The following is a 21197-nucleotide window of genomic DNA, read 5'->3' as shown; positions in this document are numbered from 1 at the left end:
CTGCATGCCATACAGGTTCAGGGTATGCCAAAGCCCAATTATCAGTATGGTGCTGTCCAAATCTCTTTGTCTTGCTGTGGGGATTAGGGAAGGGGGACAGTGGATTCTGGGAGATGGCAGGGTGGGCAGTTCTTAATACCATTGCCCCTGTAAGCTCAGTAGTTTCTCCAGGGAAAGAAAAAAAGTATGAGTTTCACACAATTAGGAGTACTGTGTCACTAGATTGTTTTAGGCCAAGCTAAGATGATAAACAGTAATAACAATGAGTAACTGAAGAACCGCCAAAGACCTGCTGATAATAGTCTTAAGAATTTCTGAACATGATCTATCTATTGCTTCATCCTGGCAAAGCAAGAACATTTCCTGTCCTTATCCTCAGCTGGCTCCTGCAGAAACTGCAAACCAGTTCAGTATATATTCATACTAACTTCTTAAATGAATTGCTACTTCCTGCATCACAGTAACTCCTCTTACTCTCACTCACATGACACAGTAACTCCTCTTACTCTCACTCACATGACACAGTAACTCCTCTTGATCACAGTAACTCCTCTTACTCTCACTCACATGACACAGTTGTCTCCTCTTGATCACAGTAACTCCTCTTACTCTCACTCACATGACACAGTTGTCTCCTCTTGATCACAGTAACTCCTCTTACTCTCACTCACATGACACAGTAACTCCTCTTACTCTCACTCACATGACACAGTAACTCCTCTTACTCTCACTCACATGACACAGTTGTCTCCTCTTGATCGCAGTAACTCCTCTTACTGTCACTCACATGACATAATTATCTCCTCTTGATCTCAGACCTATTTAAACATGAAACTGTTATTGAGACTAAAGCTTTGCACTGTGGCAACCAACAAACTGCCACCACAGTTCCTAAAAATAGTCACTTCTTTGATTTCAAAGTCAGTAACCACTAGACTCAGTGACTGCAGTCATGAGAGGTGACTTCCCAATCTCTCATAGTCAGCTGGTGTAATTCCATACTGCCAGCATTTTCCCCAGGTGTAATGCTATTCCATACATGTGGTGGGCCTACTCCTACAATATATAACTTCAGTCCCATAACGTCTGTGTGCAGTATGTCCTAGAAGATGGAAAATGTGTTTATATCCAATCATTCAGCACATTAGTACAAATTCTAAGTGAGCCTTCTACTCTAGTCCCAGCATGAATGGAGGATCGGTGATGGTAACTAAGACTTTGAGGTTCATCTTAGTAATGTTGTCAGTCATCGCTCCTTGTCTCATCCAAGGCCTTTGAAAATTTTAAATATGACTTCATGCTGGGCTACCCTTTTGAAATGAGCCTGACTGTGACCGTGACCTTCTCGGTCAACAGTTACAAGGAGGAAAGGTCTTAAACTGTCATATGGAATCCTGACCCACATCTCTATGTTCCACAGGGCTCCATGCCTTCTGATTTACTGTTATCCAGCTATCTAAACACATGAAAAATCTGTGATAAAGCCACAATAAATCAATACACGGATGTTGTGTTTTCTCCATAGTCTTGTCTCAAACAGAATTTCAAAATAGCTTCAGTTCATGGACAGAACTTCAAAACAGCTTAATTCTGGTCATGTATGACTAAAAAAAATAATTTTGCCTAAACATCACGGTAGTGCAGCAGTTAGCATTGTCTCCTCACAGCAAGAGGTTTTCTGGTTTGATTCTCGGCTGGAAAGCCTTCTGTGCGGGGTCTGCATGTCCACCCTGTGGTTGAGTCACTTTTAAAGACATGCAGGTAGGTGCATGTGTGTGCCTTCAGTGAAGGTTGGGAGCCAGGCTGGCAACTCGACACTGTAAAATCACCACTACCATGTGCAGACCAATGATCCGCTGTGGTGACCCTTAACCAGAAAAAGCTGAAAGACATTGCTATTTTTGTCTAAACATCCAAAAGGAATAAATGTGTGATGTCTTGTTCTGTAAAGAGTATTCTCTACTGAAATTCTTTCACGTTACTTCCTCCAGTACCTCAGGCACCACCACATTTTTTGTTACTTTACTTTAATTTCCAGGATGACGTCATCTGCTTTTCTCTCTTTTTATCCCTGCAGTTTGCTCCTGTGCTCAGTACATGTGTCAGCCTCTCTGTCTTTTTCTTTGTGTCTGTCTGATACAGCTAACATTGTACAAATGTAAGAAGATATTCCTGTATACTTCCTATGATTGAAACTTATTTTATTATGCATATGTCCTTGATGGCCGTCAGGTATATATTTCAGCTGTTCCTACAAATGTCTACCAATGCATTATACACATTCAGTTATGTCTTCAGTTATTCCATTATGTGTCATACTATCTGCATTTAGTATTGCTCTGCATATACCCAGAAGGCCCACATGCGATTTCTGCATTTTATATCATTTGTAATGATTTAATTGATTTAATGACATATTTCAATTGCTGGAGCTTTTTCCCCTAGGTTGTTATTGCATAAAGGATGTAGCTAGGTGGACCCTTCCTGTTAACAAACAAAACCAAATAAGTAGTTATGGAGCCCAGATGAGAAGCAGTTGAGCAGTTATCATGCAGGAATGGATGTTGAGCAATAAGCAGGAACTGAGATGCACATTCCCAAGCCTAACCACAGTGAACCTCACTACAAACCACTGAGTTTATATCCAGCATATAGGGCTGTGCATTCATTCACCATGGCATCCAGTTCTGGGCACACAGGGGTGCTTTTCCCGGCACCCTACACAGCAGCCAGTCCCACTGTATTTATTGCACTATAAACATATGCATAGTGTCCAGTAACAACACACTGAACATTGCAGTATTTTGTTTACCACTTCACACACACAGACCCCCCCCCCTGCCCCCGGGTACTGTTTCACAGTAATAATGTGAGGCATACACTACTGCCCAACAGTGCACCTTAATATTATATCAACCCCTCCCTTCGATTATAAATTACCACCCTCTGTGCCTCTGCCACTACAGAAGACCCCCTTCCCTATCACAGTTCTAATGTCAGCACCCTAAGTTGTCACAATGAATAAATCATCCTGTATTTCTGCTGAGCACTATTCATTCCATTGCTTGAAGCATACTGAACCCTAACCTCTCAAATGTGAGACACAGAGAAGACAGCTTGTTTCCCTTTGTGCACAAGCAACCCTCTGCACTAACTTCCCTCTGTAATGCCCACTAGGTTTTTCAATCCATCCCTGCTAAGAATAGTAAACCCAACATCTAAATCAAACTATTAGGAATCATCACTGACTCCTGTAATTACTATCACCTTCTGACAACATGAGATATATCAGAAAGTGATCTCTTGAGACTTAAAGCACTGGCAGCCATTTTAACATTCATCTTTGCTACTTGTTTAGCTCCTGGACTTGATGTTGGCCTTTATCAGGGCTCTGATTCTTTTGTTCTGCTGATTATGAAAACAGCCTACTCAGAATTTTGCAAAGCTAATGAAATCAAATGTTGACCAGTGGGATATAAAGGTTTAGCAGGACTGGACAACATTAGCAAAAAAGTCGAATTATTAAATCATGTACTTTAAGAAAAAACTTGGCTAGGTTTAGAAAGGCCCCCAGGTCTGCTGAGTAAGAAAACAGCCTGCTCAGAATTTTGCAAAGCTAATGAAATCAAATGTTCACCAGTGGGATATAAAGGTTTAGCAGGACTGGACAACATTACCAAAAATTAGAATCATTAAATCATGTACTTTCAGAAAAAACTTGGCTAGGTTTAGAAGTCGTTAGCCTAGTAATAAGCTGTGAATCTATGTAACAGTGCATGGAGCATATGGTCAGAAAGCTTCTTCAGGAAGAATCAATTTGAAGACTGCACTGCAGATTCAGGGATTACGTTCTGGTGGATATAATCTGGATGTGGGCTCAGATTAAGATAATAATATACACTTCATGTAAATGCCAATGAGTGCAACCATCACCAAGTATGAAGATAGACATGAACTAGAATTTACTGAATGTGGAACAGTTCTCCTTCCATGACATGTAGCAGTCTTGAAGTTGACTATATTGAGCAACAGGGCAGAAGGAGATCTCTGATTTTCTTTTGTAAAACCAGAATTTAAGTTATGCTTCAAGTGCATTTTTTTAATTCAGAGAGAATTTGAACTCTTAGCACAAAAAGTGTTATCACAGAACCAATTTAAGCCTAACTGAAACCCGGCTTAAATCAGAAACCAAGGATAATGACATAATACCACCAGGATATAACATCATCAGACTTGACCATCATATCAAAAAGGGTGGAGGTGTAGCAATACTCTACAAAACTGAATTACTGGTTACCCTACTAGATACCAAACCACCCTCACAAAGTAATAGTGAAATCTTAATCACCAAACTACAAATTAATACAAACAAATCCATTTATATCATCTGCTGTTACATCCCCCCAGGTAACAATATTAATACCCCTGAAAACATACTGAGGTGGCTCTCGACCTCCTTCCCTCAGGAAACTATACTACTAGGAGACTTTAATATTGATTGGAATTGTTGAATTTCCCAAAAACCTACTTCTCAAATAAACCTCTATGGCTTTAATCAAACCATTACCGTCCCCACTCGAATAAACAAAACCAGCTCCAAATAGAGCACCCTGCACTGGATTCTAGTCAATAGCAATCCTATGGCTTATACCACGGGCACACTACCTGATAATATCAGTGACCATCTAACCACTTTTATTACCAGACAAAAAAGCCCTATCCCCAACCATACATAATTCAGAACAACCAGGAACAAAACCAATTTCAACCAAACTAACTTCCAATTAGAGCTCAAAGCTTGCAATTGGTCTCCCCTAAAATACTTGCCTCTCGATGAGGCAGTTTTATACTTTAACAAATTCCTTCAAATTCTCAACCACCATGCCCCCACTAGATTAATTAAAACCAAAGCAAAGCCTGCTCCTTGGCTAACCAAAGAGACCAAACAAAAAATGTTACATAGAAATAGAACTTGGGCCAAATGGCGTAGTACTAAAAACCCATCTGACCACCAAACCTTTAAACAACTTAGAAACGAATCAAAGAAATTAATATTCGTTGATAAAAAAAAATTACTACTTGAAATTCCAACACACACAACGCCAAAACCCTCAGAAATTCTGATCAGGTATCAGCAAACTACTACATCCAGGTAATTCTAAAACACCTACTCCTTCTAACCTCACTGAGAATACACCTAACCAAATTGCTGATACTTTCAACAAATTTTTCTCTGACACTGTTACTTCCCTAGCTTCAACCTTGTCTCCTCAGTCCACACAGGCACCTTACTCTCTTAACAATAATCCCCCCACTTTCAAACTGCAACCAGTCTCGACAGATGTCATCCACACCTTACTTATGAAACTTAAACCTTGTACTCCCTCAGCTGACCTCCTCCCAGCTGAGTACCTTCAAATTGCAGCCAAAGTACTTGCCTTTCCTCTCTCCATTTTAATTAATCGAACCATAACTGAAGGCACTATCCCCAACCCTCTGGAATGTCTCTCATATCATTCCTCTTTATAAGGGTGGTAACTCTAATGAACTCTCCAACTACCGTCCCATAGCCTTACTTTCTCCATTAGCTAATATCATGGAAAGATGTGTACTTCGGCAATTACTCGACCATCTTCTCCAAAACAATCTTCTAGCAGATTGCCAACACGGTTTTAGAACTTATCACAGCACTACTACTGCACTCTTGTCATTCACAGACCATATTAATAAAAATCTGAATAACAACTTGTTGTCCTCAGCTCTCTTCTTAGACCTCTCTAAGGCCTTTGATATGGTCAAACATACTCTGTTACTAAACATCCTTAAATCTTTTGCTTTGGACAACCAGGCTATCCAGTGGTTTAATTCCTACTTAGAAAATAGACAACAAGCAGTTCTTTGGGATAATCACATATCATCTCTTCTTCCCATCAAAATAGATCAAGGCTCCATACTGGGACCTCTCCTCTTTTCTATTTTTATTAATCTAAATAAGTCCCTTCCACAATCCATCTGTATTCAATATGCTGATGACTCAACACTGATATGTTCCAGCATCCTCCCCAATTGAGCTTCAGACTACTACACAAAAAGTTTTCACAGCAGCTAAAAACTGGTTCTATCAATATTGTCTCTTACTGAATCCCAAAAAGACTAAATTATTACTTTTCACACCTACACAGAAGTCATCTACTTTTACCTTCAATATAACTTCTAACAATGGCACAATAATAACCCGTCACCCTACTAACAAACTTCTAGGGGTCACAACAGACCATAATCTCAACTTTGATTTGCATATTAACTTAACCATCAAGTCAGTCAATAGAAAACTTGGATCTCTTTATAGGCTGAAACCCTTCCTTACTGCCTCAGCCAGAAGTACCATCGCACAAACGCACCTGCTCTCTACCCTTCTCTATCCCTCACCGATTTATACAAACTTATCTAAATCTAATTTCAATAATCTAGCAACATCATATAACAATACTGCCAGATTTGCGACAGGAGCCCCTTTTCGTACCCATCATTGCTCAAATTTTAAACAACTGGGCTGGCTGGAATTACAAAATCAAATACTACTGCAGCAACTAACCATCACCCACAAAATCTTCCATCAGCCTTCAAATACTACGATACTTTGTACCCGTATTACTCCTTATAAAAACCTCTCTTCCTTGCGCTCTGCCACCAAGCTCCTAGCAGCCTCCTATAAATCCAGCAACAAAGCTGGGGACTGTTTGTTTTCCAACTGTACTGGACCTATCTGGAACAAGCTCCCAAGTGAACTTACTGCACTTACTTCTTTACCCACTTTCAAGAAGCATCTAAAAACTTTGCTTAATTCCCAATGGCTCTGTCCTTGTACTAACCCTGACTGAACCTTTTATTGCCTCTACCTTTTCTTAGTCACTTCAAATACTTTACTAGGTTTCTACAGTACTATTTTTTACTTTCTATTTATCATTTCCACAACTAAAACCATTGTAGACCCCTCCTTTTTCTATTTATCATTTCCACTGAACTACAAAAAATAAATAAATAAATCACCTGTATTGTAATTCCTTCATGCAGGTCAATCAACATGTTCTGTCGTGTGATAAACAAGATTTCTATCCCTTTTTGCATTAAGCAGTTTTATCACCTGATGTATTTTCTTGGCTATGCTTATGAGATATTTATTTTTTGTATAACAAGTTTTGTTCTTTATTACTGTGTTTTGTGGAGCTTTTCTCCCGGGCCTCTACTGAAAATGGACATGTATCCAGCTAGACTAGCCCGGTCAACCAATATAAAATAAAAATAAATAAATTTTAATATATTGATGCCACCCTTGTGGAACATAGAGACTGGGATACATATTGCTGAAAGTACAATAGACTGGTTTAAGGCAGGAGAGTGAATTAGTTCTCTCTTCATCTAGTCTTGGGTTTGAATCCCACAATCTTGGTTAAGGAAATCACTTAACCAAATCAAAGCGCTTAGGTCATTCTCTGAAACAGACAGTTGTATCTCATTGGTCTTACATTATTAATAATATATAAACAGACATAAAGTTCCAGCCAGATTATAATAAAAGAGAAATTAATTTTAGTGCTATATTTGTACTTGTGGAAATAGATGCAGAAGTAGTGATTTATTACATCCATGCCATCCATTTCTGAGCACACAGGGATGCTAATACCAACACCATAACCAGTAGCCAATCTCTCTACCTCTGTTGCAGTGCAAGTATACAGACTACATAGTGATGTTGCCCTCTGCCTGCACTCTTTTGTTATACCAATGTGACATCAATAAGTGAAGCGCTGCCACATTTTTCATTATGAGTTAATATGTTTTAATGGTGTTTTGTTATGACCAATGTGCTATGTGAAAAGAAGAAAAAAAAATAATGCGTAAAAATTCTGCTGTTGAAAAGTCATGTGCTAATGTCTAGTTATAATAGTTTCAATCAGCTGTGGTAGAACAGAAAGATATATCAATTAACCAAATATTCTCTCTGTATTATGTCTCTTTTTCCCCAAATTGTAGGACACTTTTCAGGATTACCAAGAGATGTTTATCCAGTTTGGGTATGTGGTCCTCTTCTCTTCTGCTTTCCCTCTCGCAGCTCTGTGTGCCCTCATCAATAATGTGATAGAAATCAGGAGTGATGCATTCAAGCTCTGCACAGGCCTACAACGCCCGTTTGGTCAGCGAGTGAATAACATTGGACAATGGCAGGTGATTTGCTCAGCTCAGGGATGCAACAGCTTTTAGCAGTGACCTTACAAGCTAAGCCCTGTGGGCCCTTTTAATATGCTATTAATGTAAATAGGAAATTATGTTAAAATCCAGATTTTCATACTTTCTCTTTGTTGTGTGTGTGCTCCATACCTCTAAAATTTCCAGATTTTCACAGAATGTCTAGATTTTTAACTCATATTTTTGGAGTGTTCTTGATAAAATTTGTGGATTTCTCAATTTCTGTGGCAGATCAGTGAGGACTGAAGTCCCTGTATAATGACAGACATTTGAGTTTCAGACTTCATATACTTCAGAAATTGCATGATAACACAAGACCTTTTATTCTAGTAATTCTCTAAGTTAATAAGACAATATTTAAAATGTGTCCCTATTTTGGGGCTTTGCCCCCCCCATTATTTTTGGCTTTGTCCAGATTTTTTGTGCTAAGAGGTTGAGAGCTATGGTGTGTGCATGTGAACATGTGTGTGCACTTGCAAGTGCATGTGCATATTTGTTTGTGAACAGTAAAAAGTGGAAGAGCAAAGGTTGTTGATCAAATTACTCTGTGTTTCCCAAATTTGTGTGAAGGGAAGGTTTTTTGTCAGACATCTGACACCTCCCCAGTGATACGGACAGTGCCATAATCTCTCAATAGATTGCTGTTAGAAATCTGACATTCAAAGGGGGGGGGGCTAACACTAACTGAAGTTATGCGCAGTGAGGTATGTGATTTCTGTAGCTCCATCCAGTTAAACCATAAAGTACACAGGATAGCATATGTGACATTGCTGCCTGTTCTGAACCACTTTCCATTCCCAAACCCCAACTGGAGTAATTCCAGCATGGGGGGTGGAAGATAGTACTGGGGACACACAGCAGACAGTTCTCAACTGGGGACATTTTTTTTTAATTACTCCCTCAGTTCACTAAATGGTTTACATTTAAAATTGTATTTATTCTTTTATTTTATATTTCCCTAATGGTCAAATGCTGTACTAGTTAGATATTCCAATTTACCAACTAGGTTATTTTTTTTATTTGCATGCTATATACATAAAACTATATATTTTTATACAATTTATAATCAGCATAATTGATTTCTAGATTTTTATGAGTTCTTTTACTTAGAGAGTATGAGCAATTGATTTAAATGATTAAAGTTTAGTTTTGTTCTATATTTAATTAAGTACGATACTTTTGAAAATAATTGTTAATAGTAGGATTTTTTGTTGTGTTTGTTTGTTTTCCTGAGTATGGGTTGCAGAAAGGAGGACAGTACTCAAATCAAACAGCCAATAGGTTTTATACCCCAAGTAGACTTCAGAATATTTTTCCTCAGGTAAATTGTAATTGCTGGAGGTGAGATGGGAAAAAGAGATGTAATTGGGAGCATGTTTTTAAGAATGTAATGAAATGCAAAACTTTTATAAAATTCCCTACAGATTATTTTTTCAGAAAAGTTAGAGAAGCACATGATTGCAAATAAGGAAATAATTCTTTTGAGCTGGGATATAGGATCTGAATTGTCATAGTAAGGCCTTGCTAAGTTTAAACCTACTGGTTGCCAAAAAATCAGTTCCTAGAAACTGGAAATCAAAATCTAAACCAGCTGTAACTGAAGTAGTGAATATTTTCAAGGAGATAAACTAACTGGAGGTGGGATCTTTTAGAAAAGAGAAATAAGTAAACTTCATAAAAGTAAATGGAATTTGTAGGGACGTACATTAAAAATAATGTCCAGGAAAAGGCCTGAAATTTAAGAGAAGGAAGGACTTAAAGCAATGCATGTAATACTGGAGTGACTGATATCAGTTAAAAACATGGATTATAATACAGGAAGTTAATGAAAAGTGTTTACATTGGTTTGTTTTCTTTCATATGATTGTATATGTACCCGTGTCATTGTTAAAATTGTGTGAATATAATAAAGGTGTTTAAACAATGCAAACAGCCAGTAAAAAATGAAAAGGGTTTACAAACAGATGTAGATGCAGCAGAGATTTGAGATTAATGAGTGTAAGGGACATTGAAATACAGAATAATTTACTTTTTGAGGATAGGATAAGAGAAAATGGAAGAGGGATTATTCGGATAAATGAGAATAATATTCCAGATGGAAACTGTAGTTCAAGTGCAAGAATTAAAGTTAAGAAGACCAAAGAGGGCAAAAGAAAAACAAAATAAAGATCAGTGGTTGGGAAATACAACCACCAGTAAACTTAAACTGAGTGAAAAGTCAGAAGAATGAATACAGTATTAAGAACAAAAACAGAATGTGATCTTGAAAAGCAGAAGAAGAAATTAGAAACATTTGTTACTGATAGGTTATACAATCAAAAGAGAATTAAATAAGTAGGAAAGTCATACTTAGTCAAGTTTTAGCGTAGCATAAAGCTAAACTATCCATCGGGTCTATATCATAATCTCGAAGTATTACAAGTTCGAATCACAAAAGATCGAACTTGAATGATTGAACTGTAATACTTTGAAAGTAAAAACAACATGTGAAGCGTAAGTTAAAAAAATTGCTCTATGCAGGGTGGCAAGCCCCCCCTGCACCCCCTACACCCCCTGCTACTTAAATATACCACTTCCGAGATTGCACTTCACTGCATTACAGTGCGGAAATGGAAGATTTCCATTTCCTACACTGTAGGCCAATCTCGGAGTTGGTATATTTAAGGAGCGGGGGGTGTGGGGGGTGCAGCCCCCCACACTGGGGGTGCAGAGGGGCTTGCCCCCTGCTTACACCCTTAATGTTGTTTTTCCCCATTGAAAATGCCATTGACATCATTTCAAACTTTTGATAGTTCGATCACTTGAGTTCGATGTTAAGTGATTTGAACTATTGAAAGTTTGATGATGTGATATAGGCCATATCCATCCCCATCAGTAAAAAAACAAAAAAAATCTAAATGAAAAAAATATAAGGAATACAACTGAATGACATAGCGATGTATGAACAAAAATTTGTGAGAAAAGAAATAAAAACATGCCAACATCTGGGGTTTAATGCTGATTCACTGAAAGAGAATAGTCCACACTGCAAGCATAGGTAGTAGAGATGCTTAATGAGTGGTCAACATTAGGCAGATTAGGATTTGTAGGTAACTGCAGGCAACCGTGCAGTAAGCAGTTTTACTTTACGTAGTAAATAATGGCACAACATTGTTAAAATCATGTATAAAAACATAAAATCATGTATAAAAACATATAAGAGTGCCTTATTTTGCAGTGCCCAAATCTGCGGAGAAAATGACATGGAAGATAATAAACATATTAAAACTAAGTGGTGAAGTGGATATGAAAGGGAAAATTCATATATGAGCTAGTGGGAAAATGGAGTGAAATATGGAAATTTCATGTGATAAATTGTTCAACAATGACAAAAATAACATAACAGATGGTGCTAAGTGAGAGATGATATCAAATATGAGATATCTGAAAACTATTAAGAATTCAGGAAAATAGGTTTGTACACTGACAGTAAAACTAAAAGGAAAAAGGAGTGTCAGCTGGTGGCAGAAGTTCATATGTAGTTCATGCGATAACATGGAGAACTGAGGAGGGAGTATTAATATAATCAAAATACGGAGTAATAAAAATTGTTATAATTATAGAGGGACATGAATTTTAGGGAAGCATATCAATTATTGCTATGCCAAAATCAGAAAAGAAAGGTGAATTAACTGAAGTACTTGTCAGAGTCAGACATCTTCATTTATGTGTTTAAAACTCTACACAGTGGACAGAGTTAAACTAAATATCAATTAAAAACTAAATAAATAACATACTAAAACAATACAAGTGGTTAAAACAAGATCTCCACAAAACTCACTATAAGAAAAGAAAATCAAAATTGAGGGCCTTAGCAGGGGAACATAGGATTCACCCAAGTTGGAATGACAAAAGCACACAAACTTTGCTGAACAGTAGTGAATCTTTGAGAAAGACATATTTACTTTTTGGCAAAACTGTGGCATTTTACATATTACCTTTTGATCAGTAATCATTTTCTATGCCAAAGAAGTTTATATATTATTTTACTGAACAAACCTGCTCTTTCCATCCATAGATCCATCTATCTACCCACTTTCCCATTTTTTTGCACATGGGGCCAGGGTTTGACATCAACAGTGACAATCATCAAGAATCTCTGTTCACACTGCCCAATGTAGCTATGCCACAAGAAACTTGAACTCTATTATTTTTCTCTTTGCTGTATACTAAACAGGCATTATTTCTGTCACATGCATTATCAAAGTATGAACAAAAAAAAGCATCTGCTACAGGCAACATGGTTGTATCCCAAATTTTGGGACTGAGCAAGAACATTATAAGACCCAAAAAACAGTGGGCAGTAGCATCACCAATTATATTTAAATCTGAACAGCTTGTTTGTCTAGAGAAAACATCTAGCCCCTATGTATTCTTTAAATTGTTTTAGCTGCCTGCAGGCAAATTAGCTCTTCTCTCTGAAAACACAGAGCCAAAAATGAGTGGTCATGGTGGGACTATAGTATGTCAAGAAGGGAGTTTGCAAGCAGGAGGATTACTATTATAGAGCATAGATGGGACTAAGAAGTCACACTTTGAAAATTAGTGACTCTTTTTCTGCAGCTGCTAATGCCATTTCCTGTATTGTGTTATTCTGCATTCACTCAGAATATAATATGCAATTTAGAACTAACAATCTGCTTCCCTTCAGTCTAAAATTATGCAGACATAGCTCTCAGATGTCCAGATTTTTGCCTCATATTTTTGGGTTTGTTTCTCAAAAAAAATGTGATTTTCTGGCAAATCATTGAGAACTGAAGTCTATAAATAATACTAAATGACAGATATTTAAGTTCCAGGCTTCATATCCTTTAGAAAATATATAATAATGCAAAATATGTTATTCTAGCAACTCTCTAAGTTTATAGGGAGATATTTAAAATCTGTCTCTATTTTTGAGCCTTTGTCCCCCTTTATTTCTGTCTTTGACCATATTTCTTGAAAGTTCAACGGGAAAAAAAAACAATAAAAACACAAACACTCTGCCAAGGAATAAAAAGAAAATGGCCCAAGTTATAGTTAAGCGCTTTCGTAAGGTTTATTACCAAAACTTCATCAGAACAATTCACACAAAGAGTTTACCCCTATTTAAGGCAAATCATTGACCAATCAGCATCAGACACATCCCAAACATACATATTAATGATCCATACATTAGATCCATTATAAATTTACATAAATAGTTCTACAATAAATATGTTCACAATTTTTTAAAAACAATAGTGTATAAAAACTAGAATGACAATACATATACCATATTATGATTAAAAAATTAATTTTTTTTTTTATTTTTATTTTACATTTGTTGACCACGATAGTCCGACTGGATTCATGTCCATTTTCAGCGGAGGCCCGGGGAGAAAAGCTCCAAGATAAACAGATACATTAAAAACAATGACAGCATATTACACATAATACAGAAAGAATGTTACAGATATGGTATTTAAAAACAATACTTAAGCAGACAGGAATATACAATTTCACAAGTGTGAGTTACCCCTGGTAACCATCAGGGGGAAAAAATTACACAGTAATTAGATTTATTTCCACTAGAAACAGTCAGGGGAAAAAAATTATACAGTAATTAGATTAGTTATATTCACATTCTTGATGAGAATTAACCAGATTTGTTACAGTGACAAGACCAGTTTAGTGCCAAGTGTTGTTTGAGTTTAGTTTTAAATTGGCATAGGGAGAAGAACAAGGTAATGTTGGCCGGAAGTAGGTTCCAGGCTCTGCCTGCAGAGTTTGCAAAGATTGAATAACCGGCTGCATTGTTAATTTTGGTTGTCTGAACAAGTAATTAATCTATTCAAGGATTGAAGCAGTCTTGGATTGTTCTAGGGGGTGATAATATTTTTAAGAGCAGGTGTATTATCTGGATTATAAAAGATTTTGCTAGCCATAATCAGTAGGTTATATTGGATTAGACTGGGAAGTTCAAGCCACCCAAGCTGTTTAAGGTTGATGCAGTGGTGTGTTCTAAAGGGTAGACCAGTGGCAAACCTGGCAATGTGATTCTAACAGGTTGGCAGTCTACTGAGTACAGTCTTGCTTAGATTAGTAAGAAGGGGGGAAGCATGTATTAGTGTTGAAAGCAGGTGAGAGTAAGCTATGGTAATAGCTGAAGGGGTTAGGAAGGCTTTTATTCTATACAGTGACCCAAGTTTTTTATTGATGGTCTTGATTGTTTGGTTGACATGAAGGTCAAATTTTAGGTTATTATCAATAAAGACTCCCAATAGTTTAGTGGAGGGGTCGGGGGTGATTATTGTGCCATCTTTTGCATTTATGGTGAAGGTAAAAGCAGCTGACCTTTGTGTTGGTGAGAATAACAGCATTTTAGTTTTTTGGGGATTTAGTAACAATTGACGGTTGGAGAGCCAGTTTTCTATAGTATTAAAGGTGGATTGGGTAGCTGACCTCAAGTCTGAGGGAGATGCAACTGAGCAAATCAGGGTGGAGTCATCAGCGTGTTGGATACAGCTGACATTAGGGATGACTGTATATAAGTCATTGATAAACCCGGAAAACAGTATGGGACCTAATATGGAGCCTTGCAGTACTTCAAGGATGTTAGGTAATAGGTTAGAGAGGTTGTTTTCACAGAGAATAGCCTGCTGCCTTCCAATGAGGTAGAATTTAAACCATTGAATGGCCGTGGAATTTAGACAGAATGATTTCAGGGTGTGAATCAACATTTGGTGATCCACCATGTCAAACGCCTTAGAAAGATCCAAGAAGAGGACTGAGGATATGTGGTTATTGTTTCAATTATTATTTATGTATTGGTAAATGCTCTTAGGGCTGAGGTTGTGCTGTGGTTTGGAAGGAAGCCATGTTGGGTATCGGCCATGAGTTTGTTTTGAATTAGGTGGTGCAGGAGTTGTATGTGTATACATTTTTCCATAACCTTAGCTAGTGGAGAAAGTATAGCTATTGGTCTATAGTTGGAGAATTCAGTAGAGGAACCTCCTTTATGTAGTGGGATTATGTAGGATGTTTTCCAGATGGTGGGAATTATAGCCTCTACTATGGTACGATTAATTAGTATGGAAACTGGGTAGGCAATGGCCTCCGCTGATTTTTGAAGGTACTTGGCAGGGAGTTGGTCAGCGGAGAGGGTGGTGGGTTTTAATTTTTTGATCAAGGTACAGATAAGCGATATGGACACTGGCTGGAAGCTGAACGAGGGTACGTTTATAGGAGTGAGCCTATCAGGGGCAGGGGAGCTAGGAGGTAATTGGCTAGCTAGGGCTTGGATTGTCTCTGTGAAGAAATGATTAAAACTGTCTGAAACAACTTCAGGTAATTTATCACTGGTAGCGGCAGGGGTAGGGGTAGACATTTTTCCAGGATGAAGAAGATTGTTAAGATTGGCCCAGAACATCTGAGGGTTGTTCTGGTTTGCTTTCTGTAAATTACAGTAGTATTGTTTTTATCTTGTAAAATGGATTTTTTAGTTTCATTCCTAGCTTGTCTGTATTTAAGATGATCATGTGGGGTTTTAGTGGAGTGCCATAGAGCCCAAATTTTGTTTCTATTGGAAATTTTTAGTCTGGATTCTTTTGACAGCCATGGAGCAGTTTTTGCCTTTGTTCGCTTTGAGCGGGCTGGTGCATGCCTGTCAAGGATTTCAAGAAATTTGTTGTTGAAATATGCAACTGATTCTTCTAAGGGGAGGTGTTTTAACCTAGACCAGTTGCAGGAGTTAAGTTCCTGTTTGAATTTGGTAGGGTCAAAGTCTTTCTTGTTTCTGACTTTTCTGGTTGTTGAGGATTGATAGCCTTTTGCTTAACTATGTAAGTGAGAAGGTGGTCACTTAGGTCATCAGGGAGGGTACCAGCAGTGCACAGTTGAGGGTTACTATTTACGAGTATCCAGTCGAGTATGCTTTCTTTATGGTTGTGTTTACCTAGGGTGGTAGGGGTAGTTATGATTTTCGTAAATGCATGCAAGTTAATGTGGGTAGAAGGGGAATCTGAAGAACAGGTGCCCCAGTCTATGTTAGAGTCTCAAAGTCATAGGGTCTCTTGTGAGTAATGACATGATTACCAGTGTAGGCGGTCTTCGGGTGTGCTTATATTATTTCCAGGGGAAATATACATACAGATGACATCGATGCATTTACTTTTGTTAAACTGCAATTTAGTGGCAAGAATTTCAGAGTTATTAATTTAAGGTGGTTGAATAACATCTAAGCTTACATTCAACTCAGATTTGTAGAGTATAGCTACCCCACCCCCCTTCCTGGAAACATGATCCAGCCAGTGTATGTTATACCCAGGTGGTAACACTTCATTGTCAGTTGTGTTAGGTTTTAACCAGGTCTCCGATAGACAGAGAATCTCAGGGGAGTGGACAGCTAGGAGTGCATGCAGGTCATGCACCTTGTTATTGATGCTCCTAATACTGAGATGACAGGCCAGGAGAGAGAGTTAGTTGGTCTACTAATTGTAGTTTTGTGGTTTAGGTTTTAGGTAGAGGGGGTGTATATATCAGAAGTGGATGGGCCAGGGTTGGGGTGAATGTCACCACCAAGTAGAAGGCTAGGACTGTACTTAGTTATAAGCTTCAGGAGTTTGTTTAAAAGTTTGTAATGTTGTCTAGCTCTAGAACTAATGTGCAGGGGGTTAGTATGCAGAAAGAGTGAACAAGGTGATGAGTTGGTCCCATTGTTATTAGTATGGCTGAGGGTGGGGTGCTTTTCAGTTGGGGTAGTGGTGTGGCCTTTTGGGTACTGATAGTCAATAAGCAGCTGGTTTTCATACAAGGTGAGCGTGTAGATGGCCAGTAGAATGGATAGTAGAGAGTAATGTAACATTATGAAAGAAGGAGTATTGTAGTATGGATCTTGTTAATGTGACACAACAGGAGAAGATCTGATGGTCACTTAGAGATAATAGAGTGGGAGGAGAAAATATGGTAGATGCAAGCTGATGGGATGTTAAAACAGGGTGGTAAGAGTATGTAGGTGGAAGCTGATAGGATATTGTAACAGGGGTGTGGTAAAACACCTATAAATGTAGAGGTAGTGGGGGCGGGTGAGAATTGGGGGCAGGGAGGGGAGCGGAGTGAGCCCGAGCGCAGCAAGGGCAAACGGAGCAGGGCAAACACTGACTCCAAGTGTTCCCTTAGGCTAGATATGCATGTAATGTTAATAGTAAAACTTTAACTGAAGTATTTATGCTATAAATTAATTTTAGTTTTGTTATATATACAGACTATTCAGACAGGGTAGTTTTTTAGCTGCAGTATATTGGTTATGAGTAAAATTTATAAGAGTTTACTAGGTTAAGAAATAATGTTACAGTATGCTTGGGGCAAAACTAGTTTAAGTAACTACATGGAGGGAGCCAAATTACTATGGGGTAGACTAAAGGTGCTTGCAGACCCAGGTCAGTAGCATTCAGTACATAGGAGTTAAGTGCAGTATAGGAAATAACCTTAGCAAATTGCAGGTCAGACTTCAGGTAAACTTGGATATGGGTACTGTTTCACAGGGTGATGTCCTTCAAGCAGAAGAGTCTTTTATTTAGAATGTTAGAAGGGGTCTGCCTTAGCAAATTGCAGGTCAGACTTCAGATAAACTTGGATATGGGTACTGTTTCACAGGGTGATGTTCTTCAGGCAGAAGAGTCTTTTATTTAGAATGTTAGAAGGGGTCTGCCAGATACAAGACAAAGCTGTCAACTGGGTCAGGGAGCACCAACTTTAACACACTTAAAATACTAATGTTGTCATTAAGCCCAGGGGCTCTACTAGCATCTAATTTTAATTGCCAAAAATAGCTCACAATACTGTAGTAAAGCCTCCCAATGGCCACCCCTATGGTTTGGTGTCATTTGTTCAATTATTAAAAAACAAAAATTACTGTTAGGGCAATCAACAGAGTGCCTATACAAGGCATTTGAATCTTTCTTGTGTGTCAAGTCATAAAAAATGTTCATAAACTCTCTTACTGAAGGTCCTCTCTGTTTTGCCTATATAAAAACTAACACAGGAGGTGCACTTCACTAAAAACACAACACCCTTAGTACCACAATTAAAGTGCCCTCTAGACCTTATTGTAGTATTCCTAGCTTCCAAAAATATATCATGTATGGGAAGTCTTTTCCAGAGCATCGGCAGTCTCTGGGTTATGAACCTGTCCCTCCAGTATGTTCTGTTGATTGTGGTAATGAGGTTGAGATCTCTGGAGCGTGTGGTGCAGAGGGATTGGGATTTCTTTAGATGTAGCATTTCTAACAGAGCTGGGTCAGACATGGCTTTGTAAGAGTCAAGCAGAGATCACCTTTTAGTAGATGATATGAGACAGAGAATAGCTGGAGTTTTTTGAGTTTGTCTATGTAGGACATATGTTTAAGGTCTAGGATCCACTTTGTGAGGTACTTTTGTGGCCTTTCCAGCTGTTGTATATGTCTAGTGAGGCACATGCCAAATGGGGCATTATATTCAATGACTGGCCTAATGAGGGAAGACAAGAGAGAGATGATGACCTCTTTCTTCCTGGATGCAAAACCCTTGGTAATGAGATGTGCCACATAGAAGGACTTTCTGACCACAGTGGGAATGTGGTGGTGGAAGGAGAGGTTGCTGTCAACCTGTGTCCCCAGTTCTCTTATAACGCCTTCAGTTTTCAGTGGGCTCCCATTGATGTGGTAATTAGTGGGAACTGAGTTTTCCCCAAAGGGGATAATGCCACTTTTTTTGGCATTAAGCATAAGGCCATGGTTTCGACACCAGTCATTGGTCTCAGTGAGGCCTTTCTGTAGGATATCTACATCACTTGGGGAGTTAGTAATGGCTCCCAGCTTGCAGTCATCTGAGAACTTGGTCAGCCAGAGTCCCTCCATGTTGGCCTGGATTTCTGAGAAGTAGATGCCAAACAGGGGAGGACCCAGGACCAATCCCTGTGGGACTCCACTCATGTCTCATCAGCAGTCTGACTTACAGTCCACTACTTTCACACTGGGGTTCTATCTGTGAGCCAGTTTGCAATCCACCTAGTGATATAGGGGTTGATGCCTAGTTTGGTGAGCTTATCAGTAATTCTTTAGTGAGGAATGGCATCAAGCCTTGGCCAGATTGAGGTAGGCTGTATGAACTGCCTTGCAACTGCCTTACCCTCATCCACAGCTCTGGTGACTGACTCAAAGAAGTCAACAAGGTTGAGCAGGCATGATCTACCTTTCATAAAACCAAATTGCATCTGATCTAGTGTTTGGAGATTCCCTATATCCTTGTTAATAAGGTCCATGATGATGCGCTCCATAGCCTTACATATCAGACTCATCAGGCTAATGGGACAATAATTCCCAGGGTCTGTAGTCGCTCCCCCTTTATAGAGAGGAATGACTGTAGCAGTGCACCATTGAGTATGGACAAAGCCTGAGGTGAGGCTGTGATTGAACAGGGCACACAGATGTGGTGCCAGTTCACTTTGTAGTTCATGTAGAACACATCCAGAGATATTGTCGGGTCCCATAGAAACTGTATTCTTGGCCTTGGAAAATGCAGCTTTAACCTGTGCTGCAATAATGCTGGATGCCCATTCCTCTGGTATTGTGATTGGTCCTTCAGGAGGGGAGAGAGGGGTAAAGTTGGCACTGAATCGGTCAGCCAGTATGTTGGCAATATTTGTTGGCTCAGTGTAGGAGGTACCATTGTGCAGTAACTCAGAGCAAACCTGGGTACTGCAGTGGAGATTCTTGGTATAACTATAGAAGGCTTTGTAGCTTTTTTTAGTGTCTGCCGCAATTCTGCCTTCATAGCTGGCTTTAGAGGTTTTGATGAGGGATTTCCTCTTTTTGTTGAGGCTAATAAGGGAGTTTTTCTAGTCTTGAGACTTCACCTTTTTCATGAAACAGTTTCTTCCTTCTGTTGTAGAGTTTTTTAATGGCAGGGGACCACCAGATTGGCTTCCTTTTTTTGGAGGAGAGCGTCTTGGTTCTGTTGGGTATGGCTAGTTCCATGCATTTATGTATGTGTTCATACAGTGCATTGGTGTATGATTTGGCAGTCATGCATCTATTTTCCATTGACATGACTGCCATGAAGTTAGCCACCTCTGTTTTTAGGAGCCCAATTTCAGCTTTGGAGAAGTTTTTCATGGTGGTTATTTTTGTGTGTGGGGGGGGGGGGGGTGAGATGTGGATTTCCATGGTGATTAGTTTGTGATTAGATCTAACCAGGGAGGAATTGACTATTGGTGTAGAGCAACCATTGCCCATGTTAGTAATAACCAGGTCTAGGATGTTGCTTCCTCTAGTGGGGGTAAGAATGAGATGGTCCAGGGCACTGGAACTGATGAATTCCAGGAAGTGTTCGGCCAGTGTATTGGTGCATGAGTAGTTTTCCCAGTTGGAGGAGTAGTTGAAGTCACCTAGTATAAGAGTGTTGGGTTGGACCCTAATAGTTTCCAGGGTGCTTAGGAACATGGAATGAGAGTCTTGGGACATGGTTGGGCACCTATAGCAGGCTACGACCTGGATCACCATCTTACCCAATGTTAGTTGTACCTGAAGTATCTCAGACGCGTTATGCTGCTACTAGTCTGGAGGTGTGCATATCCTTTATGAATATGGAGACACCACCACCTTTGGAGCTTCAGTCCATGTTCTGGGGCTGGAAAGTATGGAATGAGTTATAGCCTGGTAGCACAGGGATGTTTTCTGCTGCTTTAAACCAGGTCTCTGTTACAGCACAAATGTTGCTGTCCTCTATTTTGAGGAGTGCTTCGAGCAAGTGCATCTTGACATTTAGACTTCTAGCATTGTGCAGCATGACCCTCAGATTGCATTTATTTATAGCTATTATGGTGGTAATTTGGTCTTTGGAACATCACCTAAAAAAGGCACTATAGGGGTGGCAAGAGCCTTAGCCAGTAACTGGAAACCCAGGGGTGCAGA

At 39.0% G+C, this 21197-nt stretch overlaps 1 protein-coding gene across 2 annotated transcripts in view; it reads left to right on the top strand.

The window, feature by feature from the left end:
• ANO8 (anoctamin 8) overlaps positions 1-21197 on the top strand; it is a 751060-nt gene that overhangs the window by 656194 nt on the left and 73669 nt on the right. For both annotated transcript variants that reach the window (XM_044090660.1, XM_044090659.1), the window contains one exon: positions 8035-8226. In XM_044090660.1, coding sequence (XP_043946595.1) covers positions 8035-8226 — 192 coding nt within the window. The remainder of the gene's footprint in view (positions 1-8034; positions 8227-21197) is intronic.

Source organism: Protopterus annectens, chromosome 13.part0, assembly GCF_019279795.1.
Source record: "Protopterus annectens isolate FY-2018-M chromosome 13.part0, PAN1.0, whole genome shotgun sequence".
In the NCBI taxonomy this organism is placed as follows: domain Eukaryota; kingdom Metazoa; phylum Chordata; order Ceratodontiformes; family Protopteridae; genus Protopterus; species Protopterus annectens.
Note: the sequence above shows the minus strand (reverse complement) of the source record. Positions and strands in the feature narration are given on the sequence as shown.